The sequence below is a fragment of the Oryctolagus cuniculus genome, chromosome 19 (genome assembly GCF_964237555.1).
Source record: "Oryctolagus cuniculus chromosome 19, mOryCun1.1, whole genome shotgun sequence".
NCBI classification, from domain to species: Eukaryota; Metazoa; Chordata; class Mammalia; order Lagomorpha; family Leporidae; genus Oryctolagus; species Oryctolagus cuniculus.
Genome location: NC_091450.1, coordinates 43,909,537 through 43,927,417, shown reverse-complemented (window position 1 = coordinate 43,927,417; position 17,881 = coordinate 43,909,537). Strand labels below are relative to the sequence as shown.

At 61.4% G+C, this 17,881-nt stretch overlaps 1 protein-coding gene across 12 annotated transcripts in view; it reads right to left on the bottom strand.

Annotated features, from left to right (window-relative positions):
• The window catches only part of CUX1 (cut like homeobox 1), a 312,734-nt gene that overhangs the window by 73,483 nt on the left and 221,370 nt on the right, over positions 1 to 17,881 (bottom strand). For all 12 annotated transcript variants that reach the window (XM_051837966.2, XM_051837967.2, XM_051837958.2 and 9 more), the window contains exons 9-10: positions 9,270 to 9,318; positions 2,354 to 2,458 (exon numbers count right to left, since the gene is read on the bottom strand). In XM_051837966.2, coding sequence (XP_051693926.1) covers positions 2,354 to 2,458; positions 9,270 to 9,318 — 154 coding nt within the window. The remainder of the gene's footprint in view (positions 1 to 2,353; positions 2,459 to 9,269; positions 9,319 to 17,881) is intronic.

The following is a 17,881-nucleotide window of genomic DNA, read 5'->3' as shown; positions in this document are numbered from 1 at the left end:
CAGCCTCTCTGGGTCTAAGAAGGTGGCCGCGTGTGGTTCCCAGAGCTCTGGGCTCACATCTGTCTGCAGGCGCATCCTCAGTTTCTCCACGACGCCCAAGAGGAGGAGCAGGGCGTGGCTGGGCCGCAGGACAAGGACAGACGCAGTTCCGGCTCCAGGCGGGGCACTGGGCAGGCGCCTCAGCCCCCAGCCTCAGTTTCCTTACCTGTAAAGCCGCTCTAACGCCCCCATAGTGCCTGTGGTGATGAAACACGCTCAGGGCGGGAGTTCCATGGGCCCGTTCACCGGCTACAAGCAGCACTGCCGCCGAGACACCCAGCGCTGTCTCTCTGCCCGGTTCCGCCAGCCAAGCCCAACACACCGCTCTTCCGCTGGCCCGGTCTCCCGTGTCTGACACTCCCCGGGCGTGCAGGAATGCGTGCCGAGGGGAGTCCCGGGGCTGCTCGGGAAGACTGAACGGGTGCCAGGTAAACAGTGCACTTGAGCGATGATGAAGTGCCGTGGCAGCCTTCGCACCCACCGCTCACACTACCTGCGAAAACACTCATTTCCTCTTCTAGCGTTTGGGTTCCTGCAGCGCGGGATGGTGCCAGAATTCTGTTCAGTCCAAATGCGGTGCTCAGCGGCCCTGTGTGCGCAGGCGCAAATGCAAGGCTCCCTCCGTGGGTCCAGGGAAGCCACTGACCCCGGTCTTGAGGGCTTCCTCCTGCCTCGGCCCTGTCCACCTTACACTCTGCCAAGGGGCCGGGACTGGAGCCAAGGGGCCATTTCAGATAAAACCAGGCACCAGAGTCCTTGAGTGCGAAGGATGTGACGGCCCCTTAAGTAGACATCTTTCCTCTCCGTCCTCAGACACTTCAATCCCCTCGTGTTTCAGGTGGAAGGAAGAAGACGAAAGCCCACTCTTGAAAGGGGGTCCTGGGGCAGGCATTTCACCCGGCGGCTGAGACGGCAGCAGGTGCCCGCATCCTGGGTGTCATACCTCGCTCAGAGTCCCGACCCCAGCTTCGCGCCAGGGCAGACCCTGGGAGGCGGTGGTGACGGCTCAAGCGACTGGGTCTCTGCCACTCACACGGGAGCCCTGGGTTGAGTTCCTGCTCCTGGCTTCAGCCCCCAGCCGCCGCAGGCATTTGGGGACTGAACCAATGCATGGGAGCTATCGGTCTATCTGTGTCTCACAAATAAATATCTACATTTGAAATTTATAAAAGAAAGTGTGTGTTGGGGGGGTGGGTCTAGCCACCGACACTTTGTTCTAGATTCACTCCTGGGGAATAATTTCAAAGCCTTGGCCTGGGGTTGGTAAGGCCCACTCGGGTCTGGCCCAGCTGTGGGCTCCTGTGCCATGGGGCAGGTGTTTGGGTTCCGGGAGCCTCTGCGTTCTCATCCACATGAAAGGATCCCGTAGAATAACAGCTGTCAAGCTCACAGATGAACTCTCTCAGTGGCAAGTCTGCCCGACGAGACCGTGCTCCGTGGTTCTCCTGGGGTCCCCCTTCAGCAAGGCCCCTGGGGTCTTTGTGAAACCCCAGGACACCTGCCCCTGCCAGTGCTCCCCGGAGCTGCGGGCCTGGAAGCCGTGGGGCAACAGGCCAGGTGCCAGGCAGAGGTGGCAGCACTGAGCTTTGCCGAGGCTTCGGGCTGCACGCTCTGCTCCTAACTCCAGGGCCCCGCTTCGACAGACTTGGGAAGCTGAGCCACTTGGTCCAGGTCACCCGCAGAGAGGCCGCAGCGCTGGGGCCTGGCTTCCTGCACCACGGTCCCAGCCCCCACACTGTTCCCTGTGGTGGCACTGAGTTGAGGAGAAGCGCCTGGGAATCAGCTGTTCAAAGCCATCTTGCTCAGGCCGGCTGGGAGGGCTGTGGCCTGGAGCCGCTTCTGTGAACTCTCAGACGAGAGCTGTGCCCGGCTCTTTCTGGACAACATCCTCAGGCAAGATTCCGGCTGTCACCTGGCTCTTCACTGCCCCCGCGGCTGTCCCAAGTCCCGGTCCTCCTCCTGGAGGGACCCAGGAGGAGCACAACACCCCACCCCCTTCCCTGCGTCACTCAGGGGCCACCCCCGGGGACCTGTGCCCACGCCTGGCAGGCAGCCCCGGCCGGCTGGGGAAAACACTCCCTCTCTTGCCGCCTGCGTCCACCTCGGCGCCTGGCGGGTGGACGTCAGGGTGACCGTGGAGCCGGGGCACGACTGGCAGAGTGGCTCCCTGAGACTTTGACAAGTTCCAGCCCCACACTGTGACACGCACTCCCCGCCAAGCAGGCGGGACCGGTGGAAAGAGAGGAGGGGAGAGGGGAGAGGGGAGAGGCGCAGGAGGCCGGGGCTGGCGTCCTGCGGGGCCGCGGCTACCCACCACGTCCGGCGCCTTCTGGATCTGCGAGGCCAGTTGGAGAGAGTGGTTGGCCGACGAGAGCTGCTCCCGCAGGGTTTCCGCCTCTCTCTGCGCCACCTCTGCCCTCTGGAAGAAATGCAGAGGGGCGAGAGAGAAAGTGCGATCAGCTTCACAACTGACAATTATTACGAGAACATTCATCAATTCATGCCTGACTGACGATAATTGATTTTCCTAAACACTCAACCTAATAAATGCTAGGGGAAAAAAAAAACACAGAATGTGATGGATTTTTATTTTAAACAGTACAAGGAAGAAATAATTGAGCGATTATGACAGTAATTTAACGCTAGGAGCAACGAATCCCCTGCTGATACTCACGCTCCGGCCCACTGGATTTCCCAGACTGAATAAATACGAGTGGAAATAGAGTCTTTTGATTCAATTTCTTTCCTCTTCTCATAGACCAGGAAGATTTTATTGCGGGATTACTCCTGGGAGTGATTCTCACGGGCAAACAGTGAATGAGAGAGTCTGGCCGCTCGCTGTCTACGACAGGCACCATGTTGCGGCTGCTTTTCCGCACAAGTGCTTCCAGAAACGCACTGTGCCAACGCCACCCCTTCGCTAAGGGCCAGGCTTGTTTTGACATATTTAACCCTTCGCCAGACCATGTCCTGGACACGCATGCTGGCATTTGCAGCCGGCTGGGCTGGGCGCGGCTGGGGAGACTGCAGCAGTGCTGGGGGTGGCAGGAGAGGCGGGCGGACCCTTCCCATCCTTTGCCTGTGAGGAATCCACTCTCCCTCCTGCAAACCAGCACTTGCCAGTGGACGGCGAGAATGGTCACTCCCGTGCCGACCCAAGGGGGCATCCGGGAACAGAGGAGTCACCTACCACCCACAGGGAAGATGGGAACAGCACCGCTTCTCAGAGACCACGCCAGGACTCCCATCCGCGGAAGCCCGTGGCACACAGGACTCCTGCAGAAGCAGCTAAGGGGCTCGTTCTGGTTTTACAGCCACGACTGGGAGCAGTAGAGAGTAGACACCGGGCACGCGCACCACAAGGTGCCACCCGGGCTCCCCCGGGCAGAAAAGACGGGACAGGGAGAGCCTGGCAGAGTGGGTGCAGTTTTGTGACTTCTTATTTTGAGGCGTGTGACTGCCGGGAGAGAACTCCCAGAGCAACAGGAAGTGGGAGTGCTGGGACGCGCCCACCCTTCTGGCTGCAGGAGGAGGGGGCTGGCTGCACCTGCGCTGCCTGCACACTGCCGGGCGCAGTTCCAAGGGCAGCCCTGTCTGCCGGGCGGGGCTGCTGGCCGCTGGCCCTCGTCCGGGGGCGCCTGGCTAGGCGTGTCTCTGCCCGACCCTCTCCTCCCAATCTCTCTGCTCTACGCAGGCCTCCAGCCAGCTCTCAGGGAAGGCGGTTTCTGGCCCAGACTAACGGCTCAACGACTCAGGCCGCAGGAAAATACCCTCTCCATTGACAAGGATCTGCCCTGGTTTATGTCCAGATGGGCCAGCCCAGGTCTGTCTGCTGGCCACGCCCCCGCCTGACCTGTCTGCTCTCCTTGCTGGTTAGCCGAACCTGGGGGCCATTAAGATCCCCACCGCTCTGCCAGGAGGAAGGAGCACTTGGACAGATTTCCTGGTCTCTTCGACTACCAAAGACGTTTCCTTCTTTTTTTGAATCTTATGCATTTTCATTTTTTCTGAAAGGTAGAGAGACTGGGAGAAATCTCCCATCCAACTCCAGCCTTCAGTGGCAGGATTGGGCCTGGCTGAAGCCAGGAGCCAGAAACTCCACCTGGGTCTCCCACCTGTGCCGCCACCTGCTGCCTCCCAGGGTGCGCGTCGGCAGGAAGCCGGAGCTGGGAGCAGTCAGACTCGGCCCAGCCCCTCTGATACGGGACGTTGCATCCTGAGCAGGGATTTAACTGCTGGGTCAAACGCCTGCTCAGGGAAAGGAAAAGCTTCGTTGGCAGTGGCCAGCGAACTTGACCCTTCAGCTGGAGGGTGTGGGGGCCCGTGGGGCTCTCTGGGGGGCAGGGCCCAGCCTCATCCAAGGCAGATGGCTCGCAGGAGACCAGGATAAGTACCTGGCTCCTGCCATCGGATCAGCGCGGTGCGCCGGCCGCAGTGCGCTGGCCGCAGCGGCCATTGGAGGGTGAACCAACGGCAAAGGAAGACCTTTCTCTCTGTCTTTCTCTCTCACATTATCTACTCTGCCTGTCAAAAAAAAAAAAAAAAAAAAAAAAAAAAAGAATCGGAGACGCGTCTGCCCCTGACGATTTCACTCCCAGGCTATAGTCTCTGCGCTTGTGTTCAGCCGCCAAGTTCACGGCCATGGTTGCTCTGCTGCTTACCCCTCGGTGGCTTTTTGTGTTTGGCTCGATTTAGTAACTTCACTGCCACCCTCTGTTTATGTATTTATTCAGGATTTAATCCCTGAGTGCCCCCCCAAAACACCCAGTGCCAACGAGGAGCTGGAGTGGCTCGGATGGAAAACAGAGGCCCCGGAGCAGCAAGAGGAGCGAGTGGGGGGGGGGCAGGCGTGGAGTGCAGCTGGGACGAATCAGTGCGTGGCGCTGAGAGCTGAGGCAGAGCGAGGGGTGCCCATGGGCCGGGTGAACTCCGCGCGGGTCACCTGCTTCGAGGTTCCTGTGGCTTCCTCACGACCACAATTCAGCCACAGCTGCTCTGGTGCTTCGTGGTCTGTGGCCCTCGCCACACAGCAGCTCCCTGACACCCCGGCCTGACGCCTGCAGGGGCAGAGCTGGCGGATGCACAGCCAGGCTCCTCTAGGGCACGCGGGGGGCAGTGCCCCCCAACCCCGGGAGGATCCCACCTTGCCTTCTCGGGGCGATTTCTCTCACTGACCTGGCCTTTCCTGGGACACGACAGCCAGTGCTGCCTGTGACGGGTGAGGGCACTGCTTGCCCTCCCGTGGTGGCCTGAGCCACACCGTGAGGTGGCTGGGCACGGGGAGACGGCAGAAGCCCGTGCTGACCCAGCGAGCGAGCCCCTGTGCAGGCTGACCGGGGCTCACCCTGCATCCCTCACCTTAGAAGGGGAAACTTTCTGAGAGGCAATCAGGAGAGGTGGGAAGCAGCCAGCGACGCCCACCTCGGCAAGAATTCCTCCCCGCAGAGGCGAGCCAGCACACGGTGGCGCCGATCCCTGCGGGAGCTTCGGGTCTCCAGGGGGGCTGAGGAGGGCAGCCGGACCTGTGTCCCCTTGTCTCCGCGGGATGACCAGAGACGCCCTGGCCTTGGTCCTCCCCCGAGGAAGGGCAGCAAAGCAGAGTGATGCCCACTCGGGTGTGATTGCGGGTTCTAGACCTTCAAGTCCAAACAACTCGACGCGTAAAACGCGAAGCAGCAGCGGTGGTGAGACAGACGGGAGTGGGCACCGGAGGAGCCCCGGCAGGGCCACAGGCCCCTGGGGCAGGATGGAGAGGCAGCTTCCACAGCGGGCACGGGGCAGGAACTCCCCAGGGAGGTGCCTTTCTCCTCCCCTGGAACCGAAGCTGAGGCATGGGGGATCCTCACCGTGCGCCCTGGAGGGCAGGGCCCGGCCTCCCTGACCTGATTTACCTGGCTTTACCTTCTCCCTGGCCTTACTGGTGGTTCGGGGGTGGGCGCAGTCTCTGGCCCAATCTCCCACCCTTCTTGGTCCCCAGGTATCTGAGTCCCCTGTGTGGGTGTGGCCACGAGCCGCAGAGTGCTGCCTGTGCAGCCAAGACAGGGTTCCGGGAGACCCAGGCCAGCACATTTCCCCACCTCTGCCTGCACAAGGTCCTGACCTGGGCCGGGGGCCCCGTCTGCACATGGAGCACCCAAGGTTGCGGGAAGCCAGATGGCGGCGGCCTACGCACTGCAAGGCGCAGACTCAGCTATGGGTGGTGGGTGGGTCCTTGGCAGGGGTCATGACCCTCACTCCACAGCCTGGAACTGAGGCCCTGGGAGATGGGTGGGAAACGGCAGGCCTGGAATTCCAACTCCGGAGTCTCCACCCCAAACCCAGGCGTCCTTTCCAACAGGACCCTAAACCCTGGTGGGAGGCTTTATTCCTGGCCAAGTCACCAAGGCTCTAACCTTTACTGCTACCAATGCAGACAGTGAGGATCAACGCAAACGCCCCGAAGTTTAGCCGACAGGTGCCAGGGACGCCCCGGCTTAGCCCCAGCTGCTGCTGGCTCTCTTGCGCCTCCCCGACAGGAACAGAAGCGCGCCAGCCATGAAACAGAGCTTCGGGTCGTAGCAGAGCGTCCTGACCACAAACCCAGTGCAAAAGCAATGCTGTGTGCCCCTCTGTGCCCACCAGCGCCCTCCTGCCCCCTGCCCCGGGGAGGCCCCCTCCTAGGTGAAGCCCAGGCCAGCGTCACCTTCCTGGCTGCCAGGCCTTCGCTTCCTTTCCCTCCCACCCCCGCGGGGAGCACCCAGCACTGCAGGGCTGGGGTCCTTCCTATGCCGGGGTCGTCCCCAGGGCTCACCAACGTCTCCGTGAAATTCTGAACCTCAGGTGAGAAGGGGCCCATCAGACTAACGTGCTTAATCTTCTTTCTGTCCCCTCTGCGCCTAACTCCCGGCCAGGGCTGGCTGGCATCTGCTTGCATAGCTCTGGGGACGGGGTGGGGGGCTCCCTGCGATGTGGCACTGCAGGACAGCCAGGCGGGGAAGTTTCTGATGCTGCGCGTGTGTCTTCCCGCCAGCCCCACGCTTGGCCCTGGTCCTCTGGGAAGGCCCAGAGGCAGTAGACCTCAGCCCCTGGCCGGCCCGTGAGGGCTGCAGGCACACAAGTCACGAGGTCTCACCCCTGGCCTTCTCGCTTCTAATCTGCTGGCACCGCACGCTCCTGAAATGACTTGAGCTTGGTGTCAAGTCCCCAAACTCCCTTTCCCCCGTGCTGGGCCCCTGCCCTGGCCACGGAGTGGACCCCGAGTGCCCAGGGGGAGCGGCTTCCCTCCAGCGCGGCTTCCAGAACCAAACAGAATTTCCTGGGCCGGGAGGGACTCCGCGCTGGCACCACCTCCTTCGTTCCAAAAGCTCAAGCCCAGGCACCGGCTGGGGCTCCCTTGCCCCTCCCACCCAGCCACACCACCACTTCCTACACAGGACCCCTACAACCTCCCTCACCCAGGGGTGCCCCTGGGAACTGCTACCTACTGAAACACCCTCTTCTCAGACATCTCCCCCCACCCCCCGGTCCTCACAGCAGGCCTGGCTGGGAGCGCCAGCTACTGCTTTATCATCTAACCTCTGCCAGGTGTAGGTCAAGTGCACCTTTCCCTGCGCCCTGCCTGGAGCCGCACGGGAGGAAGACCCAATGGAGGGCCTGGGGCACCCAGAGAAGAGCCTTGGCTCCGCCCACATCTCTGCCTCTGGGACCTTGGAGGGGTGGTGCCTCCAGGGACCTTGGCGGTCACGGGATCAGGCCATGGGCCTGACCAACCAGGGCCTGCCCCGCAGGGCCAGCCAAAGGGGAGGCCCACCCAGGACTGGCCTTGGGGCAGAGAGTGGGTGGGGATCTGAGAAGTGCAAGTGGCAGTCATGGGACAAAGGATGCTTGCTCCTTCCAGTGGGGACTCCTGACTTCAGGCCTCTGCAATGCTGAGCTGTGCAAACCGAGTCAGTTACAGTGGCCGGAGTCCGCTAGTTCCCTGACAAAGGTCACAGCAGCAGCAGCAGCAGCAGCCGTTCAGAGCAAGGAGAGGCGTCTGGGGGTGAAGGGGGCCTGGCCAGCAGGTGCTCTGGGCCTGGTTCTGGGAGTGGTGGTCAAGAGCACCGGTTCCGGAGCCAGACTTCGCGGCTTCCAGTCCTGGCTCTGACCTCAGTCTCCCCAGCTGTGAAATGGAAATTCTAACAGCGCCGAGCTCAGCGGGAGGGGCTGTGGGGGACGTCTAAGCAATGCGATGCAAAAGCGCAGAACAGATCTGGGCAGAGGCCAAGCAGCTCAGAACCGCCGCTCGGTGACCACAACAACTTGTGCCACGCACGGGTTCTCAGGGGCTGCATCCACACACTTCCACTGGTGGGCCGGGCCCGGGGTCTCTGTGGCGTCTGAGCACCCAACGTGGCACCCACACGGCGCTCCTTACGGAACCCCCCACGCTGCTCCATGTCCTTCCCCCCGACTTTCCTGTTTCAGACCTGGGCTGTCTCCACAGCCAAGAGTGTTCTTCCCGGGCATCTGCCATGCTGGGAGAGCGACGTGGACAGGACCCTCCCGTGGGTTCTCGTGGGACGGCAGGACTTTCATGGCTGGGATGGCTGTGGGTGCCTGGGTGACCCAGGGCAAGCCCCTATGCCTGCCTGTGCCTTGGGCTACCCAGTGGAGACACCGGGTCAGGCTGTGGTGGGCCTCGCAGTGTGGACTGTTGTCTCCCGCAAACCCCGGAATTACACGGTGGGGGCCCTCATGCTTCTCAAAGCACCAGTGGCTCTCACTGAGGCAAAATGTCCCACAGTCCTGGGAAACTCTGGGGGGAGGGAGGGGTTGTCGGGGTGGCTGAGGAGCCCCCGAGCCTGGGCAATTAGCTTGAGGCATCTCTGACAGCTAAGCTGCAGCCAGGAGGGGTCGTCAGTGCCAGCCCTGGCCAGAGCACGTGGTGGCACCTGGTTGGAGGGTGGCGGGCGATAGAATTCTCTAGAACAGAGCTGTGTGGTATACACGCCAGTGTAGCAGGTGCTTCGGGCCGAGACGGATGGTTAGGAGATGGACTTCAAAATACAAAAGCAAGAAAAGCCTTCACAGTGGGGGTTCGCCATGGGAGGCCTGAGATGTTGGGACCGCGCCAAAGACTTGGTAGTTCCCTGCTCCTCACGAGCGCCGCCAAGGTGCTGCACTGACAGGTACAGGTGACAAGTGCTAGAGCAGCCTCCCGGGCGCCAGAGGGGTGCGCGCGGGCGGGTGTGCGCCTCGGGACATCCTACCTGGTTGGCTCTTTCAAGGTCAGTCATGATCATTTCGATCTCGTCGGCCCTAGGGAGGCGAGAGGGAGAGAGTGGGTTAGTGAGTGACGAGGCAGGCTCCGGGGGCGAGCAGCACCCAGGCTTCCGGCCCACAGCCTGGCGGAGCGGCCACAGCTGCAGGGGTGAGGCCACGGCTGCAGGGGCGAGGCCCCGGTCCTCACGCGCAGGCGGGACCTGCCAGGGGTCGCCTCTGCCGCTTGGGAGGCGGTGGGCTTGGATGGGCAGGCGGTGCCTGCTGGCTGCCCTTGCTCTTTGGATAATCGGGTGTCAGGCACAGAACTCCAGAGCTCCCCCCACCCCCACCTCGCCCGGCTCATGGGGGAGACGGAGCCACAGCAGATAGAATACAGTGTGTGTCAAAGGCAGCTCCAAGCAGAGGTTCTGGATAAAGAGGAGGGGCTCAGAGAGAGGGACTTGGGGGGCAGTCAGGGGAGGCTCAGAGGGGGCTACTGGTGGGCTGGGATTTGAGGAAGTTCGCCAGGCTGAGCCCTAGCTGGGGAAAGGCTCCGTTAGGAAGAGGCGCCTGGCCACAGAGACCATGCCGGAACTAGGGGAACCCCCGGAAGGCAGTGGGCACGGGAGAAGCCGGGGAGGAGGAGACGGGGCGGTGGGCCAGCGCGAAGCTCTCGCCTGGCCTGCTCCTAGGGGTGGCGTGAGGCGTCTGGTTTCCCTTTAGCTGGGGAAGCACTCCCTGGAGTCAGCTGAAGGCAAATGCTTGGTCCCAGCACTCAGCTCGCTGGACAGGAGTGCCCAGCCTCCTACTGAGGGGCGTGGCCAGTCCCCAAAGCAACGGGCAAATCTCAGCCCACTGCCTGCAGGACAGGTCCAGGATTCGGCCCCACCCCTCGCTGCACCCAGGCGCCTGTCTTCCTAGCCCCGCCCACTGCCCATTCCATGGCCACTACCATGGGCTGGCACCCAAGCAGCCCAGGTCTGGCGTGGCAGCAGCACCTGGGCAGCCCAGGTAGCCCCATCTCCCAGCTCCTCCCCTCCCCCAGAGGCCCCACTCCGTGGGCGGCACAGGCCCTGAGGGTTTAGGGTTTCCTGGGACTTCCACAGCAAGCTCTCTCAAGGCTGTGCTGTGGGTCGCCATGGCCCCATGCCCTCTAGTCCCGGGACATGGCACGAGGCTGGAGCTGGCTGGCAGGCAGGCAGGCCTGACTACCAGCTCCCCGGTCCCCCCTGCCACCTGCGCCCCCCGACCCGCTGTCTCCTGCTCCAGGCCTCTCCAGCCCTCCCCGGCACCCTGTGACTGGGCAATCTTATCAACTCCCAGCAGCCTGAATGGGGAAACAGACACCCGGGGCTCAGGTTCACGGCTCACTGTATCTGTCGGCAACAGTACCCGGCTCAGACCCAGCACGGCTCTGAGAAGGTCTCCAGCAGCCTGTCCAATGGCCTGGTTAAACGAAGCTATTTTTAGGACGGATTCGTGAAGAAAGCAGTGTCCTGGTAAGATAAATAACCCAACCTGGGCCCCTGCTGGGTGGGCGGGCAGCGGCGGCTTAAGTGATGGAAAATTTCTCCGAATCACCTCAAATGCAAGCCTCCAGGGTTTTACAGAAAAACGAGTGTGCCGAGTTAATCTAACACGCTCCAGAGGGGAAAAGCCAGGATCACCAAGGAGTGCGGGGTCGCAAACGTGACACAAAGGGGACATGGGTCAACACGGAAAACTGCCACCTTGGACTGCAGGGGACATGAGCCTCAAGCAGAGGTCCACACGCTTCCAAACCCGTCACGTGTACAAAGCCCACACATATGGCACACCCACGGCACACGCCCCCGGCTCCATTCACGCACTCATTCCCCGAATGCTGCTGGTTTGCCAATTCTCAGGGCTGGCCACGAACAGACACAGGCAATCCCCACCCCCTTTTTCTTTCTTTTAAAAAGATTTATTTGAAAGGCAGAGTTACAGAGAGATACAGAGATCTTCCATCTGCTGGCTCACTCCCCACATGGTTCCAACGGCCAGAGCTGGGCCAGGCTAAAGCCAGGAGCCAGGAGCTTCATCTGGGTCTCCCACGGGGAGTTGAAGTACTTGGGTCATCTTGCGCTGCTTTCCCAGGTGCACTGGGAAGGAGCTGGATCGGAAGTGGAGCAGCCGGGACCGGAACTTGCGCCCATGGTGGTTTAACCTCGACGCGGGCCCCAGCCCCTGCCTGTCCGGCCAGTGCCGTGGACTCAGGAGGAGTCTGTCTGGGCCTCAGGGGCCCTCCCGCCTTCCTCTCCTCCGGCCCAGTCTGTCTCCATCTGTGTTCCTCCGCGCTGGATGACCCATTCTCTTTCGTCTTCTTCCACATCACTCAACCTTTCTTTGGCACGCTGCCTTTTCCTTAGCCTTTCTGCTGCCTTCTAGAAGGCTCTTGCCCTCGCTGTGACCAGTGCTTTTAGTTAGACCCACACTGGAATCTTTCCCATTTTGCTCCTTAGATACTTGATTTCTCGCCCTTCCTATTTCCCCTGGCTGAGCTGGTTTTGGTGGTGTCTGGCTAGAACCTTCCCTCGCCTCTGTGGGTGTTTTTCAAGGCTGCGTCTGTCTTCCGTGGCCCCGGGCTGCACACCCTGCCAAGTTTGGAGTCTGTCTTTCATTGGGGCGGTCCTCCTCCGGCCCTGGACGTGGACGGAAGGCAGGTACCCAGTGGCAGCGGCACGCATTTGCTGAGTGAAAGACAGGGAGGGGATGGGGTGACCCCGGGCCCCTAGGCTCCTCGCTGCTGTCTCTCCTCTGCTGTCCTCACACCAGGAGAGCCCCCTGGCCAGGGTGCGGGCCTGAATCCCCAGGCAGAAGCAGCAGGAGGGGTGGTCTGGCACCTGCTGTCCCTGGTGACCAAGGGGCCAGACCCGGCCTTCCTCCCTCCCCAGCATGAGAGAACAGAGGGGCTCCGAGAGGCCTGGAAGACATCAGGTGACCAGGGCTGGGGGCTGCAGCCGCCTCGAAACCACCTGGATTCCTTCCGTTCACGCGGGCGCCCGCTGTGCAGAACAACACGTCACATCACTCACAACGAATCGGCACCACCTACACAGGCTGGAACGAGTGTCCAGTTTCCCATCTACCGGCCAGTTTACCTTCGGTTCCTAGGCAACCGCTCAACCGACCAAAATACCGACCGTGATAACAATGGCGGCGCTCACCTTTCATCGCCAGAGAGAGCGGCTCTTGTCTCCGCCGCTCCCAAGCTCTCAAAGGCCAAGCACAGCACTGGGCTGTGCTGTCGCAAGGCAGGGTCACTGGACACCAGGTGTCGCGGTGGCAGCTGGGCCCAGGGGGACAATGGAAGGAACCAGGGGTCCCGCGGGTGAGGGGAAGCCTTGGTTATTATCTTAAAAGTGTGTAGGTTTCTTGCTCGTTTTTCTAAGGGGACACTCTTTACAAAAGGTCAAAGAAACCACAACTAGTTACAACCGGCTGGGGGTTTTAACGTGGGGAAGGTGGGGGGAGGCTTTGGAAGGCTGGAGTGCAGACACTGGCATTTGAGGTCAAGATCAAGGTGGTGGGGTCCGCCTGGAGTGCCCCCTAGTGGGGGCCTTGCGAATCCACGAGCCTCCCCACCCAACAAGAGTGCCCAGGGCTTAGCACCACGGCCGGAAACCCTGCTGTCTTGAAAGTGCAGTAGGGAAGGCAGGGGCCTGCACTGTCCGCGAGTGGGGTTCCCGGTGCTCCAAAGCTGGCTTGTGTTTTGCATTCGGAAGGGCCGGCGGCTGCTCGGGTATCCACAGCCCGACAAAGGTCTAAAATCATGTATTCTCCCAAGTCTGTAACAGTTGCACGTACTGTTTGCTCAGCGGAACGATTTATTATCAAAACTCAGCTCTCTCACCTTCTTATGAGCTGACAAAACAGCTTCCCCTGATCTATGAACCGCGCGGCCCCAAGCTCTGCGCTGACTCCACACCGTATCGTCCCCAGCCGGGCCCTGAACACGCAGCTCACACTACCAGGTCCCTGGGACCCCGCCCTGCAGGGCCTTTCCCCGGCTGCCACACACACGTTTTGTAAGGAACTGAAGGGGTGGGCTGGAGGGAAGTCATACCCACGCTAGAAGCTCTGGCCACCTTCACGTGAGCTCGCCGAGGGCCAGCGCGAGGCACCGAGGCCAGGCGGTATCTCCACACCCAAAATGGCCACAGGGACACTAGGGGCCGAAATAAAGTTTACCGGGTCCCGGTCTCTGTAGCTTCTGCACCTGTGGGCTCAGCCAACCCCAGGGGAGAAGTGTCGTAGGAGAAGGAAAACTGTGCACGGCCTGTGCGGTTTTTCCCCGGTCATCGTTCCCTAACCAGCCCAAGCAAGGATTTCACTGCGTTCACACGGTGTCTGGAGACGGAGACCTGCGCAGGTCACCTGCAAAGGCCCCCCACTTTATCCGAGGGCCTTCATGGGGCGGGGTCGGGGGGCTGCTGCTTGGGCCTCCGTGTCCCAGAGCAGAGCACCAATTCGAGTCCTGGCTTCTCCACTTCCCCTCCAGCTTCCTGCTGACGCACCCTGGAAGGCAGCGGATGATGGCCTGAGTGCTTGGGCCCCTGCCACCCATGTGGGAGACCAGGGTGGAGTTCTAGGCTCCTGGCTTCCACGAGGCCCAGCCATCTGGGGAGTGAACCAGAGGAAGGAAGTTCTCTCATTCTCTCTGCCTTTCAAAAACAAAAATGAAAAACCCCACAAAACACCTTTTTAAATGCTCCAGTGTGTTCAGTGGAGTCTCCCCCTCCGCTGGGGTGCTGGGCTGACCCGTGGGCTTTCAGGATGACCCGCAGCTCAGCCAGGCTCGCTCAGCACGGAGGAGACAGACTGGGTGCCCTGGGCTCGGTTCAGAGGGACCAGATGGGTGGAGGGGTGATGGAGGCCAGGCTTGGGCTCTCCCTGATGGAGCGTATGTGGGAGTGGCCTCTCCCGCGTGGACACATGAACACGGAGCTGGGCAAGGGCTGGGACAAACCCACAGGAAAAGCTGACCTGGGCACAGAGACTCCCCGCGGGCAGAGTCAGGGCAGGACTGCGGCCTCACGCACGCTGCGCCAAGCTTAGATGCAGAGAAGGTGCGTCCTGGGTCCTGCTCCACATGGCACTGTCCCTCGTCGAGGGGCGTGGGCCGAGCACGTGCCGGGGGAGGGGGGAGAGACGTGGGGGCAGTCTCCGATCACTCGGGCCTGCTGGATACCCCCAGGGCCCCAGGTTGGCAGTGGCACCACGGCCTTTGGCATTTGCCTTCTGCGGAGTGCACGGGGGCACCCCTGCCCATTCTGGGAGCTGGGCGGGACATGGCACTCTGGTACTGCGACCCCCAGGAGGGGAGACAGTGGGCTCTCCGGACATGAGGAGGGGCAGTGTAGTAGAGGATGGAGATGAATTTTCTGGGCAGAGAAGAGCAGGGCGGAGGGAGGGTGTGCCACGTGTGGCGGGAGCCTGCTCACTTCCTGGGTTCCTGGCCACCCAAGCCTCATCTGCAAATGCCCCCACCCTACTTAAAAATATTTGAGAGGGTGGGTGGGGAGGGAGGGAGGGAGAGAGAGAGAGAGAGAGAGAAAGCGCACCTGCACTGCAGCTGGGCGCCAGCACCCAATCCGGGTCCCACACAGGTGGCAGGGACCCAGTACCTGAGCACCCAGCTGCTGCCTCCCAGGGTGCACTGGCAGGAGGCTGGAGTCGGGAGCCGTGCCAGGACTCCAAGCCAGGCCCTCTGACGTGGGGTGCGGGATCCCGACAGGCAGTGTCACCCCCCGGCCAGATGCCCACCCTCTGCTCCGTACCCCTTCTTTCTTTCTCTCGAGTGATGGCACCGTGCTTCAACATGACGACAACCCACGGGCCTCCCTCTGGGACCTGACCGGAAGGCTAAGGGGTCTCACGTCTCGCCATTCACCATGTGGCTGGGTTCTGGCTTGAACTAACTATGCTTTCATTTTGCTAATGAAATACCCAACTGCTCCTATTTTATTAAGACTTTTCATACGAGGTGGGTATTGATTCCATTAAGTGCCTCGGAAGCACTCCCAGAGCTAAAGAAACGGCCCTGGGCTGGCCCTGCCCGTGGTGAATGAGGCGGGCAGGTCCCTGCACGGTCCGGCCTGGCGGCGGCACGGGATGCACTGAACCAGCTCCTGGGTTCCTTAGCTAATGTGTTATTTAGTATTTTGTCATAAATATTTATCTATGAGATTGGCCTTCAGGTTTCTTCCGTCCTAGGAGAATTTCTTGTTCTTGGGGACAGAGTGAGCGGTGCCGGCCTGCAAACCCGAGACCCACCCCTGCTGAACACTGGGCCTGCGGGCTGCCCCCCGGGGTGCCCTGCCCTCACTGGGCCCTGGGAGGGCTGCTCACCAGCTCCTCCTCCTCTGGGGGAGGGGCTGGGCGGGGTTGCCCTGAGCAGTATCTTCACGGGGCTCAAGGTTCAAATCCAGCCCGCCAGCCGCCAGTCTGCCCTACCACAGAGCCCCAGCGTGCCGCAGGGGGTCTGGATGCCCACGGATGATCACAGCACCGCCTTTGCCCACCCCTGCCTGTGACCCAGCCTCTGCCCCCTGCACGTGCTCCTCTATCATCTGCTAGGAGCACTGAGGCCACGCGCACTCCTTCTGCAGCTCAGCCAACAGCACGCTCCCAGTCTTGAGTCCTGACGCCGCCATGCTTGTCCCCAGCTGCAGGTCCCTGCAGCCACGGTGGCCTCTGTCCCCACCAGGTCTCAGCCCCATGGCCCTCCTGGGCAAGGCCCCCACAGCCCCGCTCTGTGCCTTCTACTTGCTGTGCTCTTATCGCACTAACGGTTCACTTCTCACGGTCCGTGAGAAACCAGGCGATGGCAGCCTTGGGAACAACACACAAGGCTCGGGGCGAGGCTTCCCTCTGCCTACTGGAGGAGGGGCCTGGCGACCTGGCCACTGCTTACGTTTTTTTCCCACCGCAGTTGGTGCCGGGCATGAGGCGGGGTCTGAGCACACGGCGGCGGATGGGGAAGTGGAGGAGGGGGCTTTTGACAACCCTCAATTGGGTGACCGGCAAAGCTAGGCCACCTCTGTGGGCAGGAGTGGAGGGAGGGTCCCCAGCCCCTCCCTGACGAGGGTGGGGGCACAGCTTGACCTCCCAGGAAAAGAGTGGTTTTAACTTCTGCCAGAGGTGGGTGCCGAGAGACAGCTAAGTGGTCAGCTCTGCCTGCTCAGAAGGGAACCATAGCTTGTTTTTTAAATGATCATTATATTAAATTTAAATGACGGAGCATATCAATGAAAAGCAGCCCCAAATGGGAAGAAAAGAAAAGTGCTCTTCGCCCATGCTCAGACTCGTTCCTGTGAAATGAATAAAACCCCCGCGGAGCTCAATTCGAATCTGAGCGGACCCATGAAGAAGCCACGCGCCACAGCAAGCCAACAGTGCGGGCAGGCTGGTCCGACCCCAGTGGGTCCCTGTGACTGTCACTCGGGCACAGCGGTGGCCCCGAGCAGCAGGTCATGACACTGGCCAGGTCACTCTGCTTCTGTGCCCGAGACCCACCCGAGCCTTGAGTAACCGGCGTGCCACACAGCCACGGCTGCCTCTCGGCCTCTCCCTGGGAGCCTTGAGAACCCTGACGGCGGGAAAAGGGCCACGGACAGCTGGCAGGTGCAAGGCAGCGCCTTTCTCTTCCGGACAGAACCAACCGCCAGGACCCGGGACGCTCGCGGCCAAGCCAACGGTTTCCAGTCCAGAGAGGAGCCCGAGGAACTCCATCTGGGGAGGGGGAACCTCCTGTGGGCAAGCGACACTGAGAAGTCTTGCACAGGAGAAGAGAAAGACACGAGTGTGGGGAGCGGGAAAGATCTAGAAGAGGAGTGGGACTTGGAGGCAACCAGCCCAGTGCAACACGCAGGTCTCACTCGGACCCCATTCAAGGCCGTCAGCACGCGAGCCACTCCCGGTCATCGGGGCCGTCCTGTTGGCCGGGCACAGGCGGGCTACTGGAAATCCACACCCGACAGTCACCGTGTGATGAGATAATGGTGTCGCGGCTGTATTTACAAAGCACAGTCCTGGCGCTCAGCGGGGTCGTGCTGAGGCATTTGGAGATGAAACGCAAGGATCGGCGGGGAGCCACCCCGACACAGGAGCGGGGGCAGGTGAGCTGGGACCAGTCCAGGACGGGAGATGCCAGGCGGGGCAGCGCCCAGCTAGGGGCCTGCGGTCGCTCCGCAGAGTCTGCCCTCCCATGTGTGACCGGAATTCAACATAAAAGAAGCGGATCTGGGAAAACCCTCTGGGTTCAAGGACACCAGCAAAGGCCACCAAGGCAGCTTCTCGCCCCTCCCTCCTTCCCACCTGTTAGTCATCAAGTCTAGCCAAGCCAGCCGCTGCTATGGTTTGGAGAGACGGGAAGACACTGGAGCAGGAGGACGGCGCGTCCAGGGCCACAGGGAGGACACTCTGCTAACTTCAGACGCCACCTGTCGGGGCTGCACACGGCAGGAGAAGCACCCGCTCTGCAGGGGGGAGGGCCTTTAAAACTTGATACACATACGCGTGCACACACGTGCACACTCACACATACTCATGTTCTAGGATGTGGAAGAAGACGGTGAGCTCAGACTAGGAAGAACAC